This window comes from Carcharhinus amblyrhynchos, chromosome 18 (assembly GCF_965287045.1).
Source record: "Carcharhinus amblyrhynchos chromosome 18, sCarAmb.v2.hapA, whole genome shotgun sequence".
NCBI classification, from domain to species: Eukaryota; Metazoa; Chordata; class Chondrichthyes; order Carcharhiniformes; family Carcharhinidae; genus Carcharhinus; species Carcharhinus amblyrhynchos.
Window position 1 is genome coordinate 40,979,754 of NC_137341.1, and position 21,305 is coordinate 41,001,058.

Below are 21,305 nucleotides of genomic sequence, written 5' to 3' on the forward strand. Positions count from 1 at the left end.
TCCTAAGGAAAGGGATGACTTCCCTCTTTAAACAGGGGTATTACATTAGTGATTTCCCAGTCTTCTGGGACTTTCCCTGACTCCAGTGATCCCTGAAAGATCACTATTAATGCCTTCACAATCTCCTCTGGGGTGTAGTCCATTTGGTCCAGGTGATTTATCCACTTTCAGACCTTTCAGCTTTTTGAGCACCTTCTCCTTAGTAATGGTTACCATACTCACCTCTGCCGCCTGACTCTTGAATTTTTGGTATGTTACTGATGTCTTCCACGGGGAAGACTGACACAAAGTACCTATTTAGTTCCTCCGTTTCTTTGTTTCCCATTGCTACTTACCCAGCGTCATTTTCCAGTGGTCCAATGTCCATTCTTGCCTCCCTTTCATTCTTTATATATCTGAAAAAACTCTTGCAATCTTCTTTTATATTACTTAACCAGCTTACCCATATATTTCATTTTCTCTCCCCTTGCTTTTTTTTAATCTATCCTCTGTTTGCTTTTAAAGGCGTCCCAATCCCCTGGTTTCCTGCTAATCTTGACCACATCGTATGCTTTATCTTTAGCTTTTATGCTGTCCCTGACTTCCCTCGTCAGCCATGGCTGCCTCATTCTCCCCTTGGTATGCTCTTCTTGGGATGAAATTTTGCTGTCTCCCGAGTTACTCCTAGAAACACTCATCATTGCCTCTCCATCGTCTTTCCTGCTAGACTCCCCTTCCAATTTTTGCTCCAATCAACCTTTTACTCAACTGTAATACGGTCACATCCAATTCCGGCTTCTCCCCGTCAAACTGCAGAGTGAATTCTATCATATTATGGTCAGTGCCTCCTAAGGGTTCCTTTATCTTAAGCTCCCTTCTCAAGTGTGTCTGATTGCACGTCACCAAATCTTAAATATAATCCAGGTCCGAATTTGTTCCACAATGATTTTTCTTGTCGTATTTCTGTCAGATGACTTTTTTTCCTTATTAAATAATAGGCATCCGCAGTTACCCTGATGGATCCCTTGCCAACTGCAGCAACACAGAAAGCCTGGGGAGTAACTGTCCGACCAGTTATTATAGGAAAAGATGACCCATGGGGGGAAGTAAGCAGTCCAGTAGCGTCGGATCCATGGCAATCTGTTGGTAAGATTACTTATATGGTGAAAGTACTCCTCCTTGCATTTGTGTGTTGTGATAATGTTGCAGGGTCCTTTGGAATTCAGTTTACATGGTTTAAGTTTTCAGTACTAAATTTTGACTTTGCTGTGTTATTACTTTGATTAATTTAGTATTTCAGATTTTCTCAGTGTGAGAAATAATATTTATCAGAAGATGCCAATTTAGACTTAAATTTACAGGTCCTGCCCACAGCAAGAACTGTCAAAGGCGGAGGGGAAAATTTTGACGGGCCAGCAAAAGGTTCATTGACTTCGGGTGGGAATTTCCTGGTGGAACCTTAAATCCCTACCATTAATAATGAACTGTAAAACCTTTCATCCTGAATTAAACACATTGAAACTGTGCTGATATCTAAATATCTTTGAGGTATTGGGTGACTAGAGTACAACTTAAGCATGAACTGTGAGCCAAATATGATTAATTTCCTTTGTGTGATCAGAGATTTCTTTAGGCAGTGCCATCATAGTAAACTTAATAGTGAATTATTTAATAATTCATTACTGGACATTTTTTGAAGTTTAGTTTTTGAAATAATTACTTGAGTCTTATTTTTAGGTTGTAATCATCATGGACAGCACGGTGGCACAGTGGTTAGCACTACTGCCTCACAGTGCTAGGGACCCAGCTTCGATTCCCAGCTCGGGTGATGGTTTGGAGTTTGCATGTCTCTCTGTGTCTGCGTGGGTTTCCTCCCACTGTCTAAAGATGTGTGGGTTAGGTGGATTGGTCGTGCTAAATAGCCCCTTCGTGTCAGGGGGACTAGCTAGGGTCAATGCATGGGATTATGGGGATAGGACCTGGGTGGGATTGTGGTAGTGTAGACTCAATAGTCGAATGGCCTCCTTCTGCACTGTAGGATTTGATGATCCTTCTAGTTGCCTGGCCAGGAAATGGCATTATCCATCTATTGTAGGTAACCCAAGTTCATACTGTTACTGAATGGAAATTAGAGCCACATGTGATTATTTCATTCTTACAAAATTTGCATTAAAATAGTTTTCAGGTACTTACAAGGTTTTTGTCTTATTTGGTTCTAGATACCAAGACAGCTACTGCTGTTGATCCTTGGGGAACTTCTTTATCTGCCACGCAAACTGTTCCTAAAAGTGTGGACCCATGGACCTCTTCGCAGACCACTTCTACTGTTCTGAAGCCTTCAACTGACCCATGGGGACCAGGTCCTTCAGCTGATTCTGTTTCTGGTAAGTCTATTGAATTCTGTGAAGGTGAATGAATCTGTTGTTTTCCAGTTTGCCATCTATTGTCGATATTATGTACACCAAGCACAGACGTAATATGAGAATTATGCATAGCAAAGACCTTTGAAGTTGCTTCACATCATCTTCAAGCCCATGCCAATCATGATGCCCCCACTAATCTAAAAGAAATCTTCTGCCCTTAGTCTGTATTCCTTTCCTATTCATGTGCCCATCCACATGTCTCTCAAAAGTTGCTAATGTGCCTTCTGCCACCACCCCCTCTGGCAGTGTGTTCCAGGCACCCACCACCCTTTGCGTGAAAAACTTCCCCCGCACATCTCCCTTTAAACATTCCCCCTCACCTTCAACCTGTGTCCTCTTGTAATTGACACTTCCACCCTGGGAAAAGCCTCTGACTATCCACCTTTCTATACCTTCCATAATTTTGTAGACCTCTATCAGGACTTCTTCAGTCTCCATTTTTCCAGTGAAAACAATCCTACTTTATTCAACCCCTCCTCATAATCAACACCCTCGAGACCAGGTAACATCCTTGTGAACCTTTTTTGCACTCTCTCTAGTGCTTCCATGTCCTTCTGGTAGTGTGGCAACCAGAATGCACGCAATATTCTAAATGTGGCCTAACCAAGGTTTTATATAGTTTCAACATGATTTGCCAACTCTTGTCCTCAATGCCATGGTCAATGAAGGCAAGCATGCCATATGTAGCCTTAATCACCTTAGCCATCTGTGTTGTCACTTTTAGGGAACTGTGGACCTGCACATTCAGCTTCCTCTACGTTAATGTTTAATCCTTTGAATTAGAATTATCCATCTGAATGAAACTTGATATCATTTTGGTGCTGAATTCTGAGCCCATTGGACATATAGATGGTACGTTTATCAATCCATCTTGATCTACACATCTTTGGGACACTATGGAGCAATTTAGCATGGTCAATCAACCTAACCCGCACATGTTTGGTCTATGGGAGGAAACAAGAGCACCTGGAGGAAACCCACGCAAACACGAGGAAAATATGCAAACTCGACACAGTCAGTGACTCCAAGCCAGGAATCGAACCCAGGTCCTTGGAGCTGTGAAGCAGCAGTGCTAACCACTATGCTACCGTGTCTTCGATGGAATGGCAGCTAATCTTCTACCCCTTGCATATTTCCGGTATATGGATGATAGCTTTGCTGCATTTCAATCTGCAGCTGTATATAATTTTCTTACTTGTTTAAATAAGCTCCATTCTGTGCTGAAATTCACATTTGAAATGAAGCAGTCAACTGATCTCCATTTCCTTGACATACTAGTTCAGAAATCTGATGGGGTGCTCTACCATGACTATGCGTGTTGGGATTTTTATAGTGTCACATGCTATAAGATTGGTCTTATTGGCAGCCATTTGCTCACCATGCAACCTTGATACTGAAATAGGCAGTATTAGAGATGTCCTATGGGATAATGGATATCCTGATCAGATCATTTCGTGCTTTATCGAGCAAATTCATGAACAAACCTTAAGTCATCACTTTTGATCCCTAAAATTGCCCAGTCTATCTCAGATTATCTTGGGAAGGCAAGGTATCTCAAAAATTTGAACAACGGGTGAAACATCTAGCTGTTTCACACTTCTATTATGTAGTAGCAACACCAGTGTTTGCCACTAGCAGAATGGTGCTTTCAAGCCAAAAGGACATTCTGCTTATCTCTCAAATCAGAGGCAGCACGGTGGCACTTTGGTTAGTACTGCTGCCTTTCAGCGCCAGGGACCTGGGTTCGATTCCTGGCTTGAGTCACTGTCTGTGTGGAATTTGTACATTCTCCCTGTGTCTGCATGGGTTTCCTCCGGGTGCTGCGGTTTCCTCCCACAGTCCAAAGATGTGTGGGTTAGGTGGAATGGCCATGCTAGATTGACATAGTGTCAGGGGATTAGTAGGGTAAATATGTAGGATTACGGGGAATAGGGCCTGGGTGGGAATGTAGTAAGTGCAGACTCAATGGGCTGAATGGCCTCCTTTTCCACTGTAGGGTTCTATGATTCAGTCATGTGATATATGAATTTCGAGGCCAGTTTAATGGTAGGTATGTCCCAGAGACTGGCAGAACGAGTCAAGTAGCATATCCCAGCCACAATTATGGGCAAGGTATAGACCATACCTAACCAGCTCATGCTTACAATACTCAGAACTTGTGTTCTGAGTATTGTGATATTAGATGTGATTCTGTGGTTGGCTAACCACTTACTAAGTAATCCTGTGTGCTGAGAATTATGCTGACAACCAATTTAAGATTGTCAATCGAGATTCCAAGTGGCACATTTGCATGTATTAAAAATTACATATATTAATACACAAAGCCCAGTTTTTTACAGATAAGACAAACCTGTACAAGCGTTGCACATGTTTCAGCTAAACGAAATAAATGACAACCATTTGCTAGTTCATTCCCCAGGACAATGCCTTGACCAATCAATCAAGATGCCTGGCTTAAATTCCAAACAATGCTTTGCTGTTATCATCAACTAGTGTGTTCTCCATGACTTCACCTCTACTAATCAGAGTCCACTTGCCAACCAACCGGCAATCTCTTCTCATGCAGTACAAATTGTTTTCCTCTTTTATTGCTTTCTTGTGAAGTGTCTTTGAGCACAAGACAAAAAGCTTCAACATGTCCTTCTTCAGAAATACTCTGTACTACCAAATGACTAATAAATATTCGGATAGATATAACAAGAATATTTAGCAAATATTGTGTCTGATCTTATTTACAAAGCATATCAGTGATGCTGAAGGACAGTACATCTTTTATTGTATCTGTTTTAAATGGATTGCCTGATGTTCTACAAGACTAAATAGTTTTAAGATTATAGGATTTAGTTTGCAAGGCTACAAATTAAGCATGGAATTTTAAAGCAAATTCTCTGTTGTTCTTGTTTGGCTGTTTGATAATTGATAACCAACTTTGCAGTGCACTTCAGTCAAGTACACTGCACTCTTAAATGAAAGCATGCTTTTAAAAAAAGCAAGTAAAGATTTGGCTGATGTAAATCTTGGATATGTTTGTCTTTGACTCATAATCCAGTTCTCAGAATTGAACTGTGTAATTTGTTAATCACGATCTAAACACCAATAAGCTGACTTAAGATCACAACTGACTTAAATGAATTGCAGTTTGAAGTAAATCTTAAATTACAATCTCCATCTCTAACACTCCCACTGCAGGCAGTACAGCTTTTGACCCATTCAGCACATTAAATGGTGCAGCAAAAGACGACTTTGCTGATTTTGAAGATCTCCGAGCTTCATCAAAAAGAGCAGGTAATGAAATGTTTGTTTTGTTTACTTGTGCCTCTGCCATTTTCCCTCTTAATCCTGTTAATTTCCTGTTTCAGCATGTAGCCACATAACCCAGATGGGTGTCACTGCAATGATCTCTACAATGTTTAGTCCGATAAAGTGGTTCTGTTATTAGAGATGTCAGCTCACAGTTTACTTATGGAGACAGTGTCTCAAATATGCCATTTCCAATGTTTTCTTCAAGAATATGCTGTTGCTTGTTGATTTCAACATACAATTGTGCTTCATATAATTTAGTGGTAAGCCTTTGAATATGGATTTTAATTCTCTAAATAAATGCACAGACTTGTAGCTACAGCATTCAAGTAATTATGTGCCCTTTGTTTGAGAGTTAACTGATATTCAACAACTTGCTGTTGAACATTTGTTTTATGTTCATTACTGGTCAGCAATCATTTCTGGGGCTATAATTTATTCATACTTAAAATTATCAAAAAAAAATGGAATTAGCAATTTCCAAAAGTCACAACCCCAGGATTACAGTGCAGTCTTAAAATCCATACCACACTTTTAAACAGAATTAGTATTTATTTTCAATTAACTTTTTAAAAATTTATGTTCCTTAATTAAATTTAATGCGGGTAAAAGGATACTAGTAGTATTTTCATATGATCTGGCATACAGTAATCCAATTGGCCTTTCATCATTTGTACTAAGTTCTTAAAATTTTTGGAAGATAACTGATCACATTTTAACCTAAAGTTATCTTCATATCCTTAGAACCTGACTCATCTGTCAACTCAGTGCAACGGAAGCTGTGTTCCTTTTGTATAAGGCATATGCACACGTCAAGTTAACAGGAAATTTATTCATTCATGAAATGTGGGCATAACCGGTTAAGCCAGCATTTATGGCCCATTCCTAATTGTCTTTGAACTGAATGTCTTGCTGCTATTTCAGAAGATATTTTAAGAGTCAACCATATTACCACTGATCTGGAATCACATGTAGGCCAGACTGGGTAAGGACAGGAAATGTGTTTTTACAACAACTGCTTCATGGCCTTCTTTTAGACATTACAAATTTTACCATCTGCCATGCTGAGATTCATACCCAGCATCAAAATCTCTGGATTGTATTAGTCTAGTGACAATACCACCATGCTACTGCATCTCAGCTCTGCCACCCACTCCCCCAGCCTCTCATAGTGCTATCCCTTTTGAAATTTCTTTTAGTTTGATAGTTTCATGGAATTTGTAAGTCTGCATAATGTTTATTAATCTTCTATTGCAATGAGTTTTATATCCTTTTTTAAAAAGTGCAGAATACATTGGAGCGACACAGTGGCACAGTGCCTGGGACCTGGGTTCAATTCCTGGCTTGGGTTACTGAATGTGTGGAGTTTGCATATTCTCTCCATGTCTGCGTGGGTTTTCTGTGGGTGCTCCAGTTTCCTCTTGCACTCCAAAGATACGTGGGTTAGATGGATTGGCCATACTAAATTGCCCCTTAGTGTCAGGGGGACTAGCTAGGGGAAATGCATAGGATTATGGGGATAGGGCCTGGGTGGGATTGTGTGGTTAGTGCTGACTCGATGGGCTGAATGGCCTCCTTCTGCACTGTAGGATTCTATGAATTTCTATGGTTCAGGTAGCTAGCAGGAATGCAATGGTGCTGGAAAGATTTCCAACAATAATTGATGTTTCCATGTTTACACGGTCAATGGTAGGTATCAATAAATAAAAGTTAAGTATGAAAGCTGTGGGGACGTTGAGCAGAATTTTGATTTTCATGGTTACATGATACTGTAGGTGTGCATGTGGTGTTTGGCAGCACTGCTAACATCTGCAGAGAACTGTTATCTGTATAGTAAGAATGCAGTATTTATTGGATTGCTGTTAAAAATTTAATTTTGTTACTTTGCAAAGGAAATACTAGGGACCAACGGATATAAAAATGACAATTTAAAATATTATTTTCGTAGCATTTGAAAGCTTTGCACCCTGCATTATAGAATTAGCTCAAAGATTTTTAATTTTGAATTAAGTGTCTGTCAATTTTTACTTCAGGTGAAACTGATATGTTGGGAGGAAGTTCTAAACCCAGTGGTTCAATTAGTCCAGATTTATTTGATGCTCAACTTAGCAGTTCAGCGCCATCAAAGCAGACTGCTGCTCGAAAAACACCAGAGTCCTTTCTGGGTCCTAATGCAGCGTTGGTGAATTTGGATTCCCTAGTATCCAAGCCTGTGCAACCTTCCAGTATATCTAATCCTTTCCTGGCTTCAGGTATGTATTTAGGAAATGTTTAAGAAAAACATAAGAAATCTTATGTTCTTATGTTTTCCTTGTAAATTGAACTGGGCTTCCCATCCTGAAGGGTAGTGGTGATGCTCTGTAAATCAAAACTCTTAAGATTTTGATAAGAGAATTTTTTCCATCAGCTCTTTCCGTCTCCATCATTCCTTTCTATATCGACTCTCGCCTGCTTCCATCATTCCTTTTCATAGAGATTCTTTTTGAATTCATTGAGATTATTTTATGTCAGAACTTGAATCTTTTGGTTTCTTTTGATGTGGTGGAATTTATTGAAATAGTTTGAGACTTTCATACTAGCATTCAACTATATTTCAGTAAAATGGCTAATTCTAAATCTAATTAAAAGTAATTAGGTTACACATTTACCCATGCCCTACACTGGTTTAGTATTGCTTATTTTCCACCACATTTGAAAGATAGTTTCAACTGCTGTGTTTGTCATACAAAAATACCAGAGCTGTTCTAAGTGTTTTCAGTTATCGTGGTTCCTTCCAAGTCAAAAGAGCATTATTTTGTGATCCCTAGTATCACGGATGCCAATCTTTAGCCATTCTAATTGACCCCACATGATATCAAGAAATGGCTGACAGCCATTCAGCATCATTCATGACTCAGAAACTGAAGCATCTGTGTCTGTGTGCAACAAGACCTGGAGAACATTCAGGTTTTGGCTGATAAATGACAAATAACGCGGCATCAAGTGCCAGACAATGACCATCTTCAGCAAGAGAGAATCCAACCATCTCCCCCTGACGTTCATTGGCATTGTCATTGCTGTATCCCCCTCTGTGGGTTACCATTGACCAGGAACAGAACTGGGCTAGCCAAATAAATACTATGATCACAAGAGCAAGTCAGACACTTGAGGAATTCTGTGTCCTGTAATTCATTCCTTGCTTCCCCAAAGCCTTTTCACCATCTACAAGGCTACAACAGCACTCGAGAAGCTTGATACCAGCCAAGACAAATTAGTCTGCTTGATTAGCATCCATCCACCATCTGTGCACATTGTCAGATTGTGCGCCAGATGCAATGCAACAACTTACCAAAGCTCCTTCAAAAGCACCATTCAAATCTGTGACTGCTACTTGAAAGGAGAAGCAGGTGCATGGGAATGCCATCACTTGCAAGTTCCCACACTTTCCTAAGTTGGTACTATATTGCTGTTCTTTCATTGTAGGTCAACATTTTGGACTCCCTTTCTAATAGCATTATGGAAATTTCTCCACCACATGACCTGTAGTGATTCAAGAAGACAGCTCGAGGGCAGTTGGGGATGGGCTATAATGCTGGCTTAGCCAATGATACACACACCCTGCTGAAGAATATAAACCACCTCCTTTTTCCACACATCATTTCTTACCTCAAATCGACCAGTGTCTCAGATTGAACCAAACTATCTGTATATTCGGTATCTTATTCAACCCCAACTGAAGCTTCTAATTGCATATACTTTCCAATGTATAGGCTATCTATACATTGTAACATTCTTAATTGGGGATGGGCAGTAAATACTGGCCTAGGCAGCAGTCTCCATATCCCATGGAAAAAAAAAGAAAATCCACCTCTTAATATCTCTTCCTTTTGTTTTAACATTCATTTCTGTCTGGTTATATCTCTCTGAAGTATCATGGGACGTTTTTCTACATTAAATTTCTACATTAAAATGCTTACTTTATGAACTACTTTTATTCTGTTTTATAACATTGTATTTCTCAACCAGGAAAAATATCAAGGTGCATAGAATAGAATTCAAAATTGTACTCCGTAGTGTGCAATACAGATGCAAAAGTACATTACCATTGTAAATAAATTTCTGATTGATATATGACTAGAACTTGTGTTTTTCTATTGTGATATGTTTTTAAAAAAACAGAAGTGATTGAATTTCTTAAGGAGATGAGGTATTTATTAATTCTACCTATTATAGTGGCCGGAATTCTCCGGTCGTTCACATTAGTGGGATTCTCTGGTCCCCAGTGGCTCACCAGTTGCCAACGATTCCTGGTAGCATGGGGTGGCTTAATGGGAATTTCCATTTAAAGTGATGGAACCAGAGTCTCTCCACAGTCAGCGAACAGTGCACCACCTCCTGTTGAGAAAAATGCTGAACAGAGGCCAAAGAATCCTGCCCAATTTGTAGCCAAATAAAAGTGAGACCAGTGAAAGACTTTATAAGATACAAAATGGGCAGTTAACTTAAATACTTTCTAAAATTATAATTTAACATAGTAATATTTGTGCCTTGTCAAACCTTATTTCACTGATATTCAATTTACATTTGTTTTTGTAGGTTCAGCTCCAGTCCAGGTCACTCAGATTAATCCCTTTCAAATAAACCAGCCGCAGCCTCCTACACTGAACCAAATGCGAGCAAGTCCTTTGATGGCCTCAGGACAGTCTACATTTGGCACCGTACCTGCAGTCAGTATGGAACCAATGCCGCTCAGCTCCATGTCAGCACCAATGGCAATGGGCATGGTTCCAGTGCCAGTTATTGGGAGGATGGGTACAGGAATGAACATTGCTGGAACAATGCCCCAACCACTTTTATCAACAGGCATCCCTCCACCTACATCCCAGACGTCTACAACTAATCCTTTCTTATTATAAAAGACCAGAGGAAATATCTTCATAACAGAGAGAATATCTAGATAGGAGTGTGGCTAGCTAAGTTAAATGTATTCTAGACTGCATTTATGGCTGTGTGAGAAAACCTTCACAGTAGGTTCAGATTTTGCTGTGTTGGTTTTTTTATGAAGTGTATATTGACAGTGGTTAATTTTCACTATTTTCTAAAGAAGCTATTTGCTGCCAATGGAGGTATCATATGGTGACTGAACATGTAGTTGAACAATAGTAAAGTGAATTTAATATTCACAACTAATGAATCCTCCAATCCTTAAGTGCATATTACAGTTTGTCCAAAGGTAACATAGTGTTTTGTGTGGTATAATCACTGTTCTGCATATTTTGCAAGTCACCTGACTATTGACCTGTTTCAAAAAAAATTATACGGCCACAAAGACAGTTTTCGGGAGTTAGAAATTTGCTTCCTAATCATAAAAGCAAATATGGAACTTAGCCAAAATCACAACACCGATAAACCTATAAAACCCTGACTTCATAGCTGATGGATTGAAAATAATTTTGCAAACCTGTTCATAGCAGTGAGGAGTTTTCAATTGTGCTATCTTCTGAATAGGCTGTTAAAAAATTGCTTTTGAATTTTGACTCTTGCATGCACCTTTAAATTGCTGTTTGAAGTAACGTTCTCGGCACCAGATGCTATTTGAGCAGAAGGTATCAGTTTTTGTTCAGTATTAATCATGATTCAGTACTGATAGGATTTAAATTCCTTGGAAAGTTATGATCATTAAAAATCATTGCAACGAATAATGAACAAACTATTTACACAAGCTTCAGTAATTTGGTCGGCGGGGGGTTAAAGTGGGAGAAAGCTGCATGCATCAGTCTTTTCTGTTATTGAAATCTAAGATTTGCTAATGATGACAATGGCTATTCTCTAGACTATTTAAAACATGTGTCTAGGTGAGAGGTTGGGTGTAGTTGTTCAGCATTATTAATGAAACAAATTAGACACCAGACAATAGTAAAATAGAGTTTAAAGGAAAAAACTTACATCAGTGTAACTTTGGAATCTAGGTGCTTTTTATTTTATTTCTTTTAAATTTTACCAAGTAAAGCAAGCATTAAGCTAATTCAGACTCAACATCGGTATATGCAGTTAATCCTGTACACTTTGCACAGCTTTTTTAAATAGATGAGTCTTCATGTAAAAGTTAAATAGCCAAGTTTTAGAGTCTGTAATTTGCAACCATATTGTAGTTTACAGAAGTTTTATGCTATTTTTAATCTTTCTGTCTAGGAATTTTGGTAAGATTTTGCAAGCGTTTTTTATCTGCTTTAAAACATTGTGTTGACAGGTGCCATGGAATGTGTGGTCCAAATTGTATCTTTGCTTCATTGTCGAGTTAAGATTAAGCTCTGTATTTCAGAAAGAGAAAAGGGAATCCAGTAACTGAAGAGTGCATTTGTCTGTTGTGTTAAGTATGTCATGTTGGTTCAACACTAAGTACATAGCCGTTTATAAGTTTTGTAAGAATTTGAAAACAGATTTTCTTTTTGCATCAATGGATGACCTGACAGGTACTTGAGGATGAATTGCTATGCAGTGAAGCTAAGTAGTAGTCCTATGTTTGTATTTTAGTAACTTAATGGATAGACTGCAGTGATCAGTCCATGCATTGCTTTTAATAAATGAGGAATATTTCTGCTGAGTCCTCTTAAGAAGGCAGGAATGGGTTATGATTTTTGAGAGTGTATTTTTTTAATTTCCTTTCTTTGGTTCTCAATATCCTTATTTTTTGGCTAGGAAATGAGTTTGTAGACATGGCCAACAACATGTTAGTATTCTTTTAAAGGGAAAGTGAAAAGCTTGGATTTATTTTCCTTATCCACACATCTTTTTACAAAGAAAAAACAATAACCTTCATTTCTATACCATTAAGTTACAGTGGTGTCTTGGAGTGCTTGACAGGGCAGTGGATAGTGAGCAGTCTGGTATATAGTAGTGATGAACATTTGCGCGATATGGAAATTAATTGCTGGGTAACATTTCTTCCCATAACACTTGACATGCGTATAAAATATTTCATACCTACATTGGATAACTATTGTGAATAATCTGTTGCATTTTTTCTCCTGCTCAGATCTGCATTCAGAAGCTGAATAGAGATTTGTTCTGTATCACCTGTCATCCATATTTAAGTAAAATGCTGAGTTCCAACTGATATCATTTTGCTTAGAAATAGGCTGTGAAAAAGAAAATCACAGTAATAATTTAAAATATGGATGTGGAATAATTATTTGTCAAACTAATTTGTCTAGTTATAGCATTTACAAGCTACAGTGGTGTGCACCTTATTTTTTTTAAAGTCATTACTATCAATAAAAGTATGGCATATTATGTAACTTTTGAATTCTCAATTTCTGGATGAGTATTGCTCTTTGCAGTTAATTTCACTTTTTTTATGCAGAAAGTGGTGATCTGCATACCAAACATGGAAGTGCCACAAACAAAATTCATGCTAAGCAAGTTCATTTGAAATGTGACCCTATTTGATCTACCGCATATATGTTTATATTGTTCAAGTTCAGAAGAATTTATTTTGAGTTTTTGGGGTTCATGCAAGTGGGTGAGAGTATGCATGCAAAGAGTGCAGCCACTACCTGTACAGTCTTGCATTTAGTCACTAAAATTTATACAAAGCTTCTGGTAAGATTTGTATCAACAACTGTTTTCATTATGTACTGTAAAAAAAAATTGCTGTCATTCTATTACATAACTGCATCAGTGTAAATGTATGGTAGTGTGTCACCTGTAACTTGTGTAATTTCAGTGTACTATTGCTATGTATTAATTTTACTGCAGGAAGCTGTACAGTAGGTTTTGGTCACTTGCATAGTTAAGACTATAAATGCTTGTCCTTTATCATTCACACCATGAATTAAGTAAGCCTTAGAACTGGAAAATCAAAGAAAGGCATTGAAGATGAAAGCTAACACCCTACACCCACTTGCTTATCTTTTATTTCCATAAATCCTAATCTGTTCTTTACATTGCAGCCTCTCCTAACTGCCACATGTGTGACTTTGGTTTAGTTTATTTTCTGTACTAAATCATTTATTTGGTGATGGATCAGGGCTAAACCCATGTTCCCACTATGCATGGAATTCAAAATACCTTAAGTGATTGCAGTGATTCTTCCTGCCCTGTGTCACACTAATATTTAGAAACGCGTGGAGAGTAGCAGGGCCAAATGAACTGTCTAAATCAAAGTATTTACATGATCATGCTAACCTATTGTTCTGGCAATTTAAGTAGGTATGGACCTGCTTGTTAATTGCCATTTTGTTAAGTCATAGATTTTACCCCTATATGTGCTAGCAGACTGGAGAAAACCTGGGTTGTGTAAACCATTTGGTAAACTTCAGGGAATCTGAAGATTCCGACAAAATAGTTGCACAGAAGTGTTTATAGGAGCTGGACAGAGAACAAGAAAGCTAATTGGCTTACCAGAAGGCAGTATTCCGGACATTAGAACAAAATGATTGGTGCTCACATTGAGCAGCAAGGTCACAGCAAAACTACCTCAGCCACCAGTACTTTTTCATTGTTTGCACTCCTTCCAAAAAAAAATTAATAATTTCTCATAAAATTTACTTAGTTTCATATGTACATTTAATCTAGGATACATATGTGCTAATTTTATGCTTTCATTCAGTTCTTTAAATTTTGATTCAAAAATATTAAACTTATTTTGTCCTCTAATTGAGATAAAGTAGAAGTGTTTTTTACTGAAGGTGGATGACAAAGTCCCAAAAGTTTCAACAAAATGCACAATTGTTGTGCATTATTTATAATGCATAAACTTGAAGACATTTTTGAATAAAAATACTTTCTGGAATGTGTGGCAATTCATGCTTCTACCTTAACGTGTATCTTCGTTATTTCCCCAACTTATTTAGGTCTCTAAATTATGTACAATTTGTCATCCTGAAAGTATTTAAGCATTTTGCTTCCAAGCTTCTGTCAATAGTGCTCTTCTCCCTGACATAAAGAGATGGATAAGAGCGAATGAATGATGTCTTATTCCTTGCTGCTGTAGGGAAACGGCTGAAATCAGAAACCTGAGAGTGGCAGACTGTGGCTGCAAACCTGTTTCTGTGCCTTGACATAGTGCTGCATGAAGTCCTAAAAGGCTTGAAACCCTTCATAAGCAAGTGTCTATTTGATCTGTTTTAAATTAATGAATTGAATGACAAAAGTTTTTTTTTGCTCTCAACTGAGAACTTTAGCTTCCTCCAAAACTTTGCACGCGCAGTTATCTCTTGCACTTTGTCAAGATTCATTTTCATGATTTGGTTTCAAAGGTTGTCATATTATTCAGCGTGAGTAATCAGTATAATCAGATGATGAACTTTGGACAAGTGCAAATACTTTGCAATTAACTTTGGTATGTGATTGCTGTAATGCAAATTGGATTAAGTGTCTATTCTAGTTCTTAATTTGGAGCTGATATATTCTTACAGTACTCATTTCAAGTAGATTGTGGTGGAGACAATATAGCCACAGAAGCATGACATTCTTAGACATGAGATTGGTTGATTTGGTTTGGTTTTAGACTAATTTACACCTGTTTATTTAAAAATTAAAGTCACCATTTTTCTCAGTGGGAATTAGAGGCAATGTGCACTTACTATGCCAAGGAAAGCAAATTAAGATATTGATTGAAAAGCCTAGTAGAGGCACTGATACCTTTAATTTTCCAGTTGTTTGGCTTACATCTTTTAGGACAAAGGATGAGGACTACTGCACATAATGGTGAGTAACCTACCTTTTATGTTTTGTATATCTACCAAACTCATTCATGATGCTGGGAGCAGGCTGCTTTTTATGATATTGTGCTCAACTGTCATTACTGTATAATATAATTTATCATTTGTACTATTGTAACATATGTTCTGTATCTTATTTTCTATGTAATGGTTTTGTAGCAAGTCACACAAAATCTTATTGTTTATGCCATTTGAACAGCTGAAAAGATCCCGGGGCCTGTTGCTTAAATGACGGAATTAAATTGTTGGTATCTGTTACTGTGGTTTTGATAATTCATTTATTTTCCATAAGAAAATATATTTATATGGTTACTAATTTATATGCAAATCCCAATTTCTGTTCTTGATTATGTTTTATTAACTATATAAACTTGCATTATATACATACATGATTGCATTATTGACAATTGGCCATTAAATGGGAAGTGTTAAACATTGGAGTTGACAAGGAAATGTATTTCATTGTCATCATGCATAACAACAGTAATTGCACTTCAAAAGTAATTAATTCATTGTGAAGCGATGTGGTACATCCTAAGGATGTGATGAACTGCTGTATAAATGCAAGTCCTTTGCAGAACATGGAATAAAATATCAACGTGTAGTAGGCATTTATCATTTTCACTAATCAATGGAATTGTCTTGCCAGTTCATAAACCTAAGCCAATGCTTTGTAATGGATATTATGGATTACCAAAACTGAATACAAGACTGAGGGATGTTCCTGGTCATTGTGGCTTTCACAGCAGGTGGCCAAAATGCAGTTAGCCACTCAGTTTTGACAAGAATCTTAGATATTCTAATAGTACTCAAATTGGGTAGCACTTGCATGAAAATTATTTGTTTAATAATACAAACTTGAGTATTTTTTGGGAAAAAAGAGACATGCTGTTGAAGCTTTCCATCTTGTACTTATCAGGATAGATGCATGAATGCTAAATTTCAAGCAAGTAAACTCTGATCAAAGCATTGTCATGATGAATGCACCAGGGAACTACTGTCTCCCAGAGTTTTGTTTAATTCAAAAAAAAGGTGCAATGCTTGGATATATTCCTTTTGCCTACAGAGGACAGGTCCCTGCATATGAATATATGTAGTTTCTAGCAAATATTAGCCATACTGCAAACCCAACTGATCTTAACTTGGTGTATTCTTGGCTCAAAAGGTTGTTCAGCAAGTACAGAGCAATCGCAATCACAGCTAACATTGGGCATTGTTTTCTGAGTTTTGCAAGCACTGGCTGGTTGAGTTGTTAGTACTCTACCTTTTGTAAGCAGCCAGAGGGGGGCACTGTTTAATATCTTCTTGCCAGTCTTTGGGATGTACGGCCTTACATTGGCACTAAAGTTCATACTCGTTATTGATGTTTGTTTCGGGCAGAACATCTTTTTGTCCTGCCTACAGCATCCTGTTAGCAGAAATATTACTATTTTCAGATCACTTATCCTTCACTGGCCACCTTTCAGGTCCAAGATGGCCTCTTTAAGTCCATTTGCAAAAATGTGTAATACACAGTGAACAATGATCAGATCAAGGTAGTTAGCCTGCTGTATAATTTTGCACCCTACTTCAGTGTCAGGCTTGCACAATGAGCAAATGTGGGCTCTATTTACAAGATCCCAAATAAGGTCAATCTTGTAGTGCAGAAAAAAGGAATTCTCAAATGTTCTCAAAGGTTACGGGATTGGTTTCACCTGAAAGTAGGGTTGGCTGAGAAACCGTCTCGCTCTCTGTAGCCAGACATCTATGCGACCACCTGGTAGTGGTAATCATTAGAAAGCAAGATGGATAGGAAGGACCCAAAAAAAATGATCCTAGTATTAAGGTAACTGGAGTGGCCATGTCCAGGGAAATGGGAGAAGTGGTTTCCTTGTGGAGACTGCTTCTGCATTTTGTTCGTTGTTAGAATTCTCTAGTGGCAAGCTATTTCACCTTTGTGCAGAACGGTAGAATCTGAGGCCAAGGTTTGCACTAGAAGAAAAGTAATTTAAAACTAGTCTGAGAGAGCAAGTAGCCAGACTATGGAATGGGCTCCTATTATTTGCAACAGTTTCCAGTTATTCAAATACATCACCAATGCTATTTGGCTCAGTGTAACAGTATGCATAGAAGACCAAGGGTTTTCTCTGCTGGAGACTATTTATCTCCATTCTGATCAAATTAAATGAACAACTGCTAAATAATGCCAGTCTCATTGGTCAAAGCCTCAATCTTAGATGATCATGTGATATTGCTAACAGATTTCTGAAATGAGAATAGTCTTGATACTGAGAAAAACGCATCGATAGAAGTAAAATTCTGTCTCTTTAGTTTTATTAAAATATTTTACATAAAATTTACGATAGAAAATTCACCCCATAAACTCAGTTCAAATTTTCTTGAATCATAGCTATTTCAAATGCATTTTATTATAACAAGATATTATGAAAACATGCTATGTGAATATATTACACGTTTGATCATTACTTCAAACAAGTCATGGAGACCTCCTGCCTATTTAAAATGTCTCAGCAATGGAATTGATGAAGTATACCTTCACCTCAGTTAGCATCAAATAAAAGGCACAATACTAATATTGAGCCATGGCTAACACCTGTCAGAAGTTCTGAGAAAAAAAGTCAGTGGTGTTGAATAATGGATTTTATTGTGCATCTGATGTGGGCAAGTGCAAAGTTACCCACATCAAAGCCCTTATCTCTGGTTTCTGAAATGTTCAAGACAGTAACGTTTTGGAGACCTTGCCTGTAGAAGATTTTTTTAATGTATGTAATATCATACCACTTGGCTCAGGCATAGTCATATAGCCCCAGTGTTTTGTTTTTGTATGGTACCATAACCAGTAGCAATTGATTGAATAGTTGTGAATACTCTTAGTTCATATGATCCAGGGCCTTGAATACTTTTAAGACAGAACACTGATACATCTAATGTATTTTTTAATATATTGTATGTTATCTGGATCACATTATTTAGCTAATGCTTTCCTGATCAGAGAGGATTTGAGGAGTAACTAGTGATAGTTAGGAACTTTCAAGTGCTTATTGGATAGGCATATGGAGCACTCCAAAATTATAGGGAGGGGATAGCTTGATCTTGGGATTGGACATAGTGTTGTACTGTGCTGTAATGTCCCTATGATAATGAGTCTGATAATAGCTACTGCAGATATACAAGCATAAAGTTGTTTTAAAAAAAAGTATCTGCTAAACAAGGATTGGTCAACAGTTCAATAAAAACACATCACTTAGACATCTGACAATACAGGATTATTAGTAGGGATTGAATCATAGCCAAGTTTCTTCAAATCCTTGGTGACAATGTTGAAAGAGATGGTAACAAAGCCTTGTGACAAAACCCTGGTCACTAAACATGCAAAAGAAAATAGAATTTGTTGCCATTAACACAATTGTTGTAAAAAAAATTAAATGTGAAATCATTCCTTGTATTTAAACTAATATTCTCTATTTCCAAGTTGCATAGGAATTGCTAAATAAGCAAATTCAGCCCTTTAGCCATGATCTGATTGAATAGCAGAGCAGGCTCAATCTCTCCTTGTCTCAAATCCACCTCCCCACTCTTTCTCCAGATGTCTTTAACCTTTTTTATTAGAAATCTATTTATCTGAAGTGCATTTTTGATTAATTCTTTTAAGGTACAGGGCAAGCCTGTATCTGTCTTGTCTTGTTTGCTCTAAAAACCAAATTCAAATTGAATCCAATGATGGTCACCACAAGAGAGACGTACAAGATCAGACTTTGCAATCCATCTTTGGGCATGTTCCAGAAGATCCCACCTGGTGGAAATCAATGGGAGTTTGTTGACAGGTTTCCAGATCAGTTCAAAGGTGAGTCAATAAAAGGCTGTGGAGAGTTTTTGGTCAGCTTCAGGGGAGAGTGGTGGCAGGGTCATTGAATATTTTGAAGGCTGTTAGGTAGATTCCTGGCCTCAGAGGGTATAGGAGGTAGACAGGAAAGTAGAAGCCATAATCTGATCAGAACGTATCAGAATAGGCTCAAGGGGCTTTTTCCTAAATACAACTGTCACAATGATGCCACCAGATTAATGTATCTCTTCCTCAAGTCATTTTGTCAGCTAACTAATTGCTTGTAAACAGTAATAATCTTTGAAGAAACCAGGGTACTTTCTTGTTTTGTACAAATTCGCCATGAGGAGCGTGTCCCTCAAAGTGTTAGTTATATGTAACCCTGCTGTCAATTACAACATGCCTAAACAATGGCAGTTATCTTTCTTCAGCCTGGTTATAACCTTGCTCCAAAACTGGGGGTGGGAGGTATGGAAAGATTTTGTTCAAACAAGAATCAAATTAGCTGCTATTGGTTACTACAATATTTAATTTCTATAAAAGCATAATTTTCCCCAGGGTCTGAAGATGAATTCAGAAGTTACTGCTTGTCAAATCATATGATTTGTTCATATAAAGCTGCCACCAACAAGTAAACTGGAAATAACACACTACTACAAACCTTCTCTTCCTTCCCCCTGTGCAACCACTTTCGGATCTGTGAATTCTGGACGCCTTCCCATGAGCCAGCTAAACAAAACACAAGATACAGTCATAATCGCTATCAAAAATCCAAAGAAAGTTGCTTAAGAACATAAGAAATAGGAGCAGGAGTAGGCCATCTAGCCCTTCGAGCCTGCCCCGCCATTCAATAAGATCATGGCTGATCTGTTGTGGCTCAGTTCCACTTTCCTGCCCTCTCCCCATAACCCTTAATCCCCTCTCTTATCAAGAACCCATCAACCCCCTTCTTAAAAATATTTAGCGAGGCAGCCTCCACCACTTCAACGGGCAGAGAATTCCAGAGATTCACCACCCTTTGAGTGAAGAAGTTCCTCCTCAACTCCATTCTAAACCGCCTCCCCTTTATCTTGAGGCTGTGCCCCCTAGTCCTACTGTCTTTTTTGAGCGGGAAGAGTCTCTCCACCTCTATCCTATCCATCCCATTCATCATCTTATTCATCTCAATGAGATAAGTAGGAAAAAACCTGCTGCTGCCCTGACAACTCAGCAAATGCACTCTTAAAGTAATCTATAATCTGACCATTTTCCTGGCTGAGGTACCTCCATACATTGAGCTGGACAGGAGTGTCTTCTAAAGTTCTCACAAGTATCACAATTTTATTTCAGGTGGCAGTTTCTTTATCAGCCTATTAATCTGTAATAGTTTTATACCTGGGTTTAACTACATTGTAGAAAAATGGATCTGCAGCATTCACTGTCAAAATCTTGAGTTGTAGAAAATTTATACATGTCCAGTAGAAAATTGTTTTAAAAAGAATAAAAATGCAAATCATGTCCAACTTTCAAGCTGAGACTGGCACATTTTCTTGTGAATTGAAAATTCCCCTAGTTCACAGCTGCTGATGATTAAAAACAACAACAGGCAACACAAGGGTGGGGTACAAACCTCAATCTCATTAACTATAGATTATTCTCGATGATGGAGACACTTGGAATAATAAATTAAACTGACTTCATTGATTACTGGGGGAGTATTATCAAGAATTCAAGGAAAAGAATTAAATGTAATACTAATTTTCCCCACTGTGTAAAATAAATTCAGATGTCTTTGCTTCCATAATTGTGATTTTTCACACTAGTTCAGGTCTGGCAATGTGGTGGAGGCAGTTTCAATTGAGGTATTCAAGAAAGCATCAGATGATTACTTGAATAGAAACAATATGCAGGGTATGGGGAAAAGGCAGGGCACTAAGCCATAATGCTCATTTGGAGAGCCTGTGCAGACACGATGGGCCTCCTTCAGCACCATAACAACTATGTGATCAAATGAAACTTCCATTTGTCAAAGCATTGCAACTTCACCTGTGAGAACAGAATAATCTGTTCTGAGGCAGTTATTGCATAATTACAGCT

At 37.9% G+C, this 21,305-nt stretch overlaps 2 protein-coding genes across 4 annotated transcripts in view; one reads left to right on the top strand and one right to left on the bottom strand.

Moving 5' to 3' along the window:
- Window positions 1-10,597, top strand: part of epn2 (epsin 2) — a 56,754-nt gene extending 46,157 nt beyond the window's left edge. The window contains exons 5-9 of the mRNA XM_080206885.1: window positions 978-1,125; window positions 2,199-2,363; window positions 5,592-5,687; window positions 7,736-7,954; window positions 10,278-10,597. Of these exons, the coding sequence (XP_080063011.1) occupies window positions 978-1,125; window positions 2,199-2,363; window positions 5,592-5,687; window positions 7,736-7,954; window positions 10,278-10,597 (948 nt within the window). The remainder of the gene's footprint in view (window positions 1-977; window positions 1,126-2,198; window positions 2,364-5,591; window positions 5,688-7,735; window positions 7,955-10,277) is intronic.
- The window catches only part of b9d1 (B9 protein domain 1), a 91,476-nt gene that overhangs the window by 40,081 nt on the left and 30,090 nt on the right, over window positions 1-21,305 (bottom strand). Inside the window, exons 6-7 of one of the 3 annotated variants that reach the window (XM_080206888.1) lie at window positions 19,891-19,958; window positions 12,711-12,820 (exon numbers count right to left, since the gene is read on the bottom strand). In XM_080206888.1, coding sequence (XP_080063014.1) covers window positions 12,810-12,820; window positions 19,891-19,958 — 79 coding nt within the window. In that variant the 3' untranslated portion in view covers window positions 12,711-12,809. Of the gene's footprint in view, window positions 1-12,710; window positions 12,821-17,711; window positions 18,770-19,890; window positions 19,959-21,305 lie in introns of those variants that run through there. The other 2 variants (XM_080206886.1, XM_080206887.1) reach the window with 2 other exon arrangements.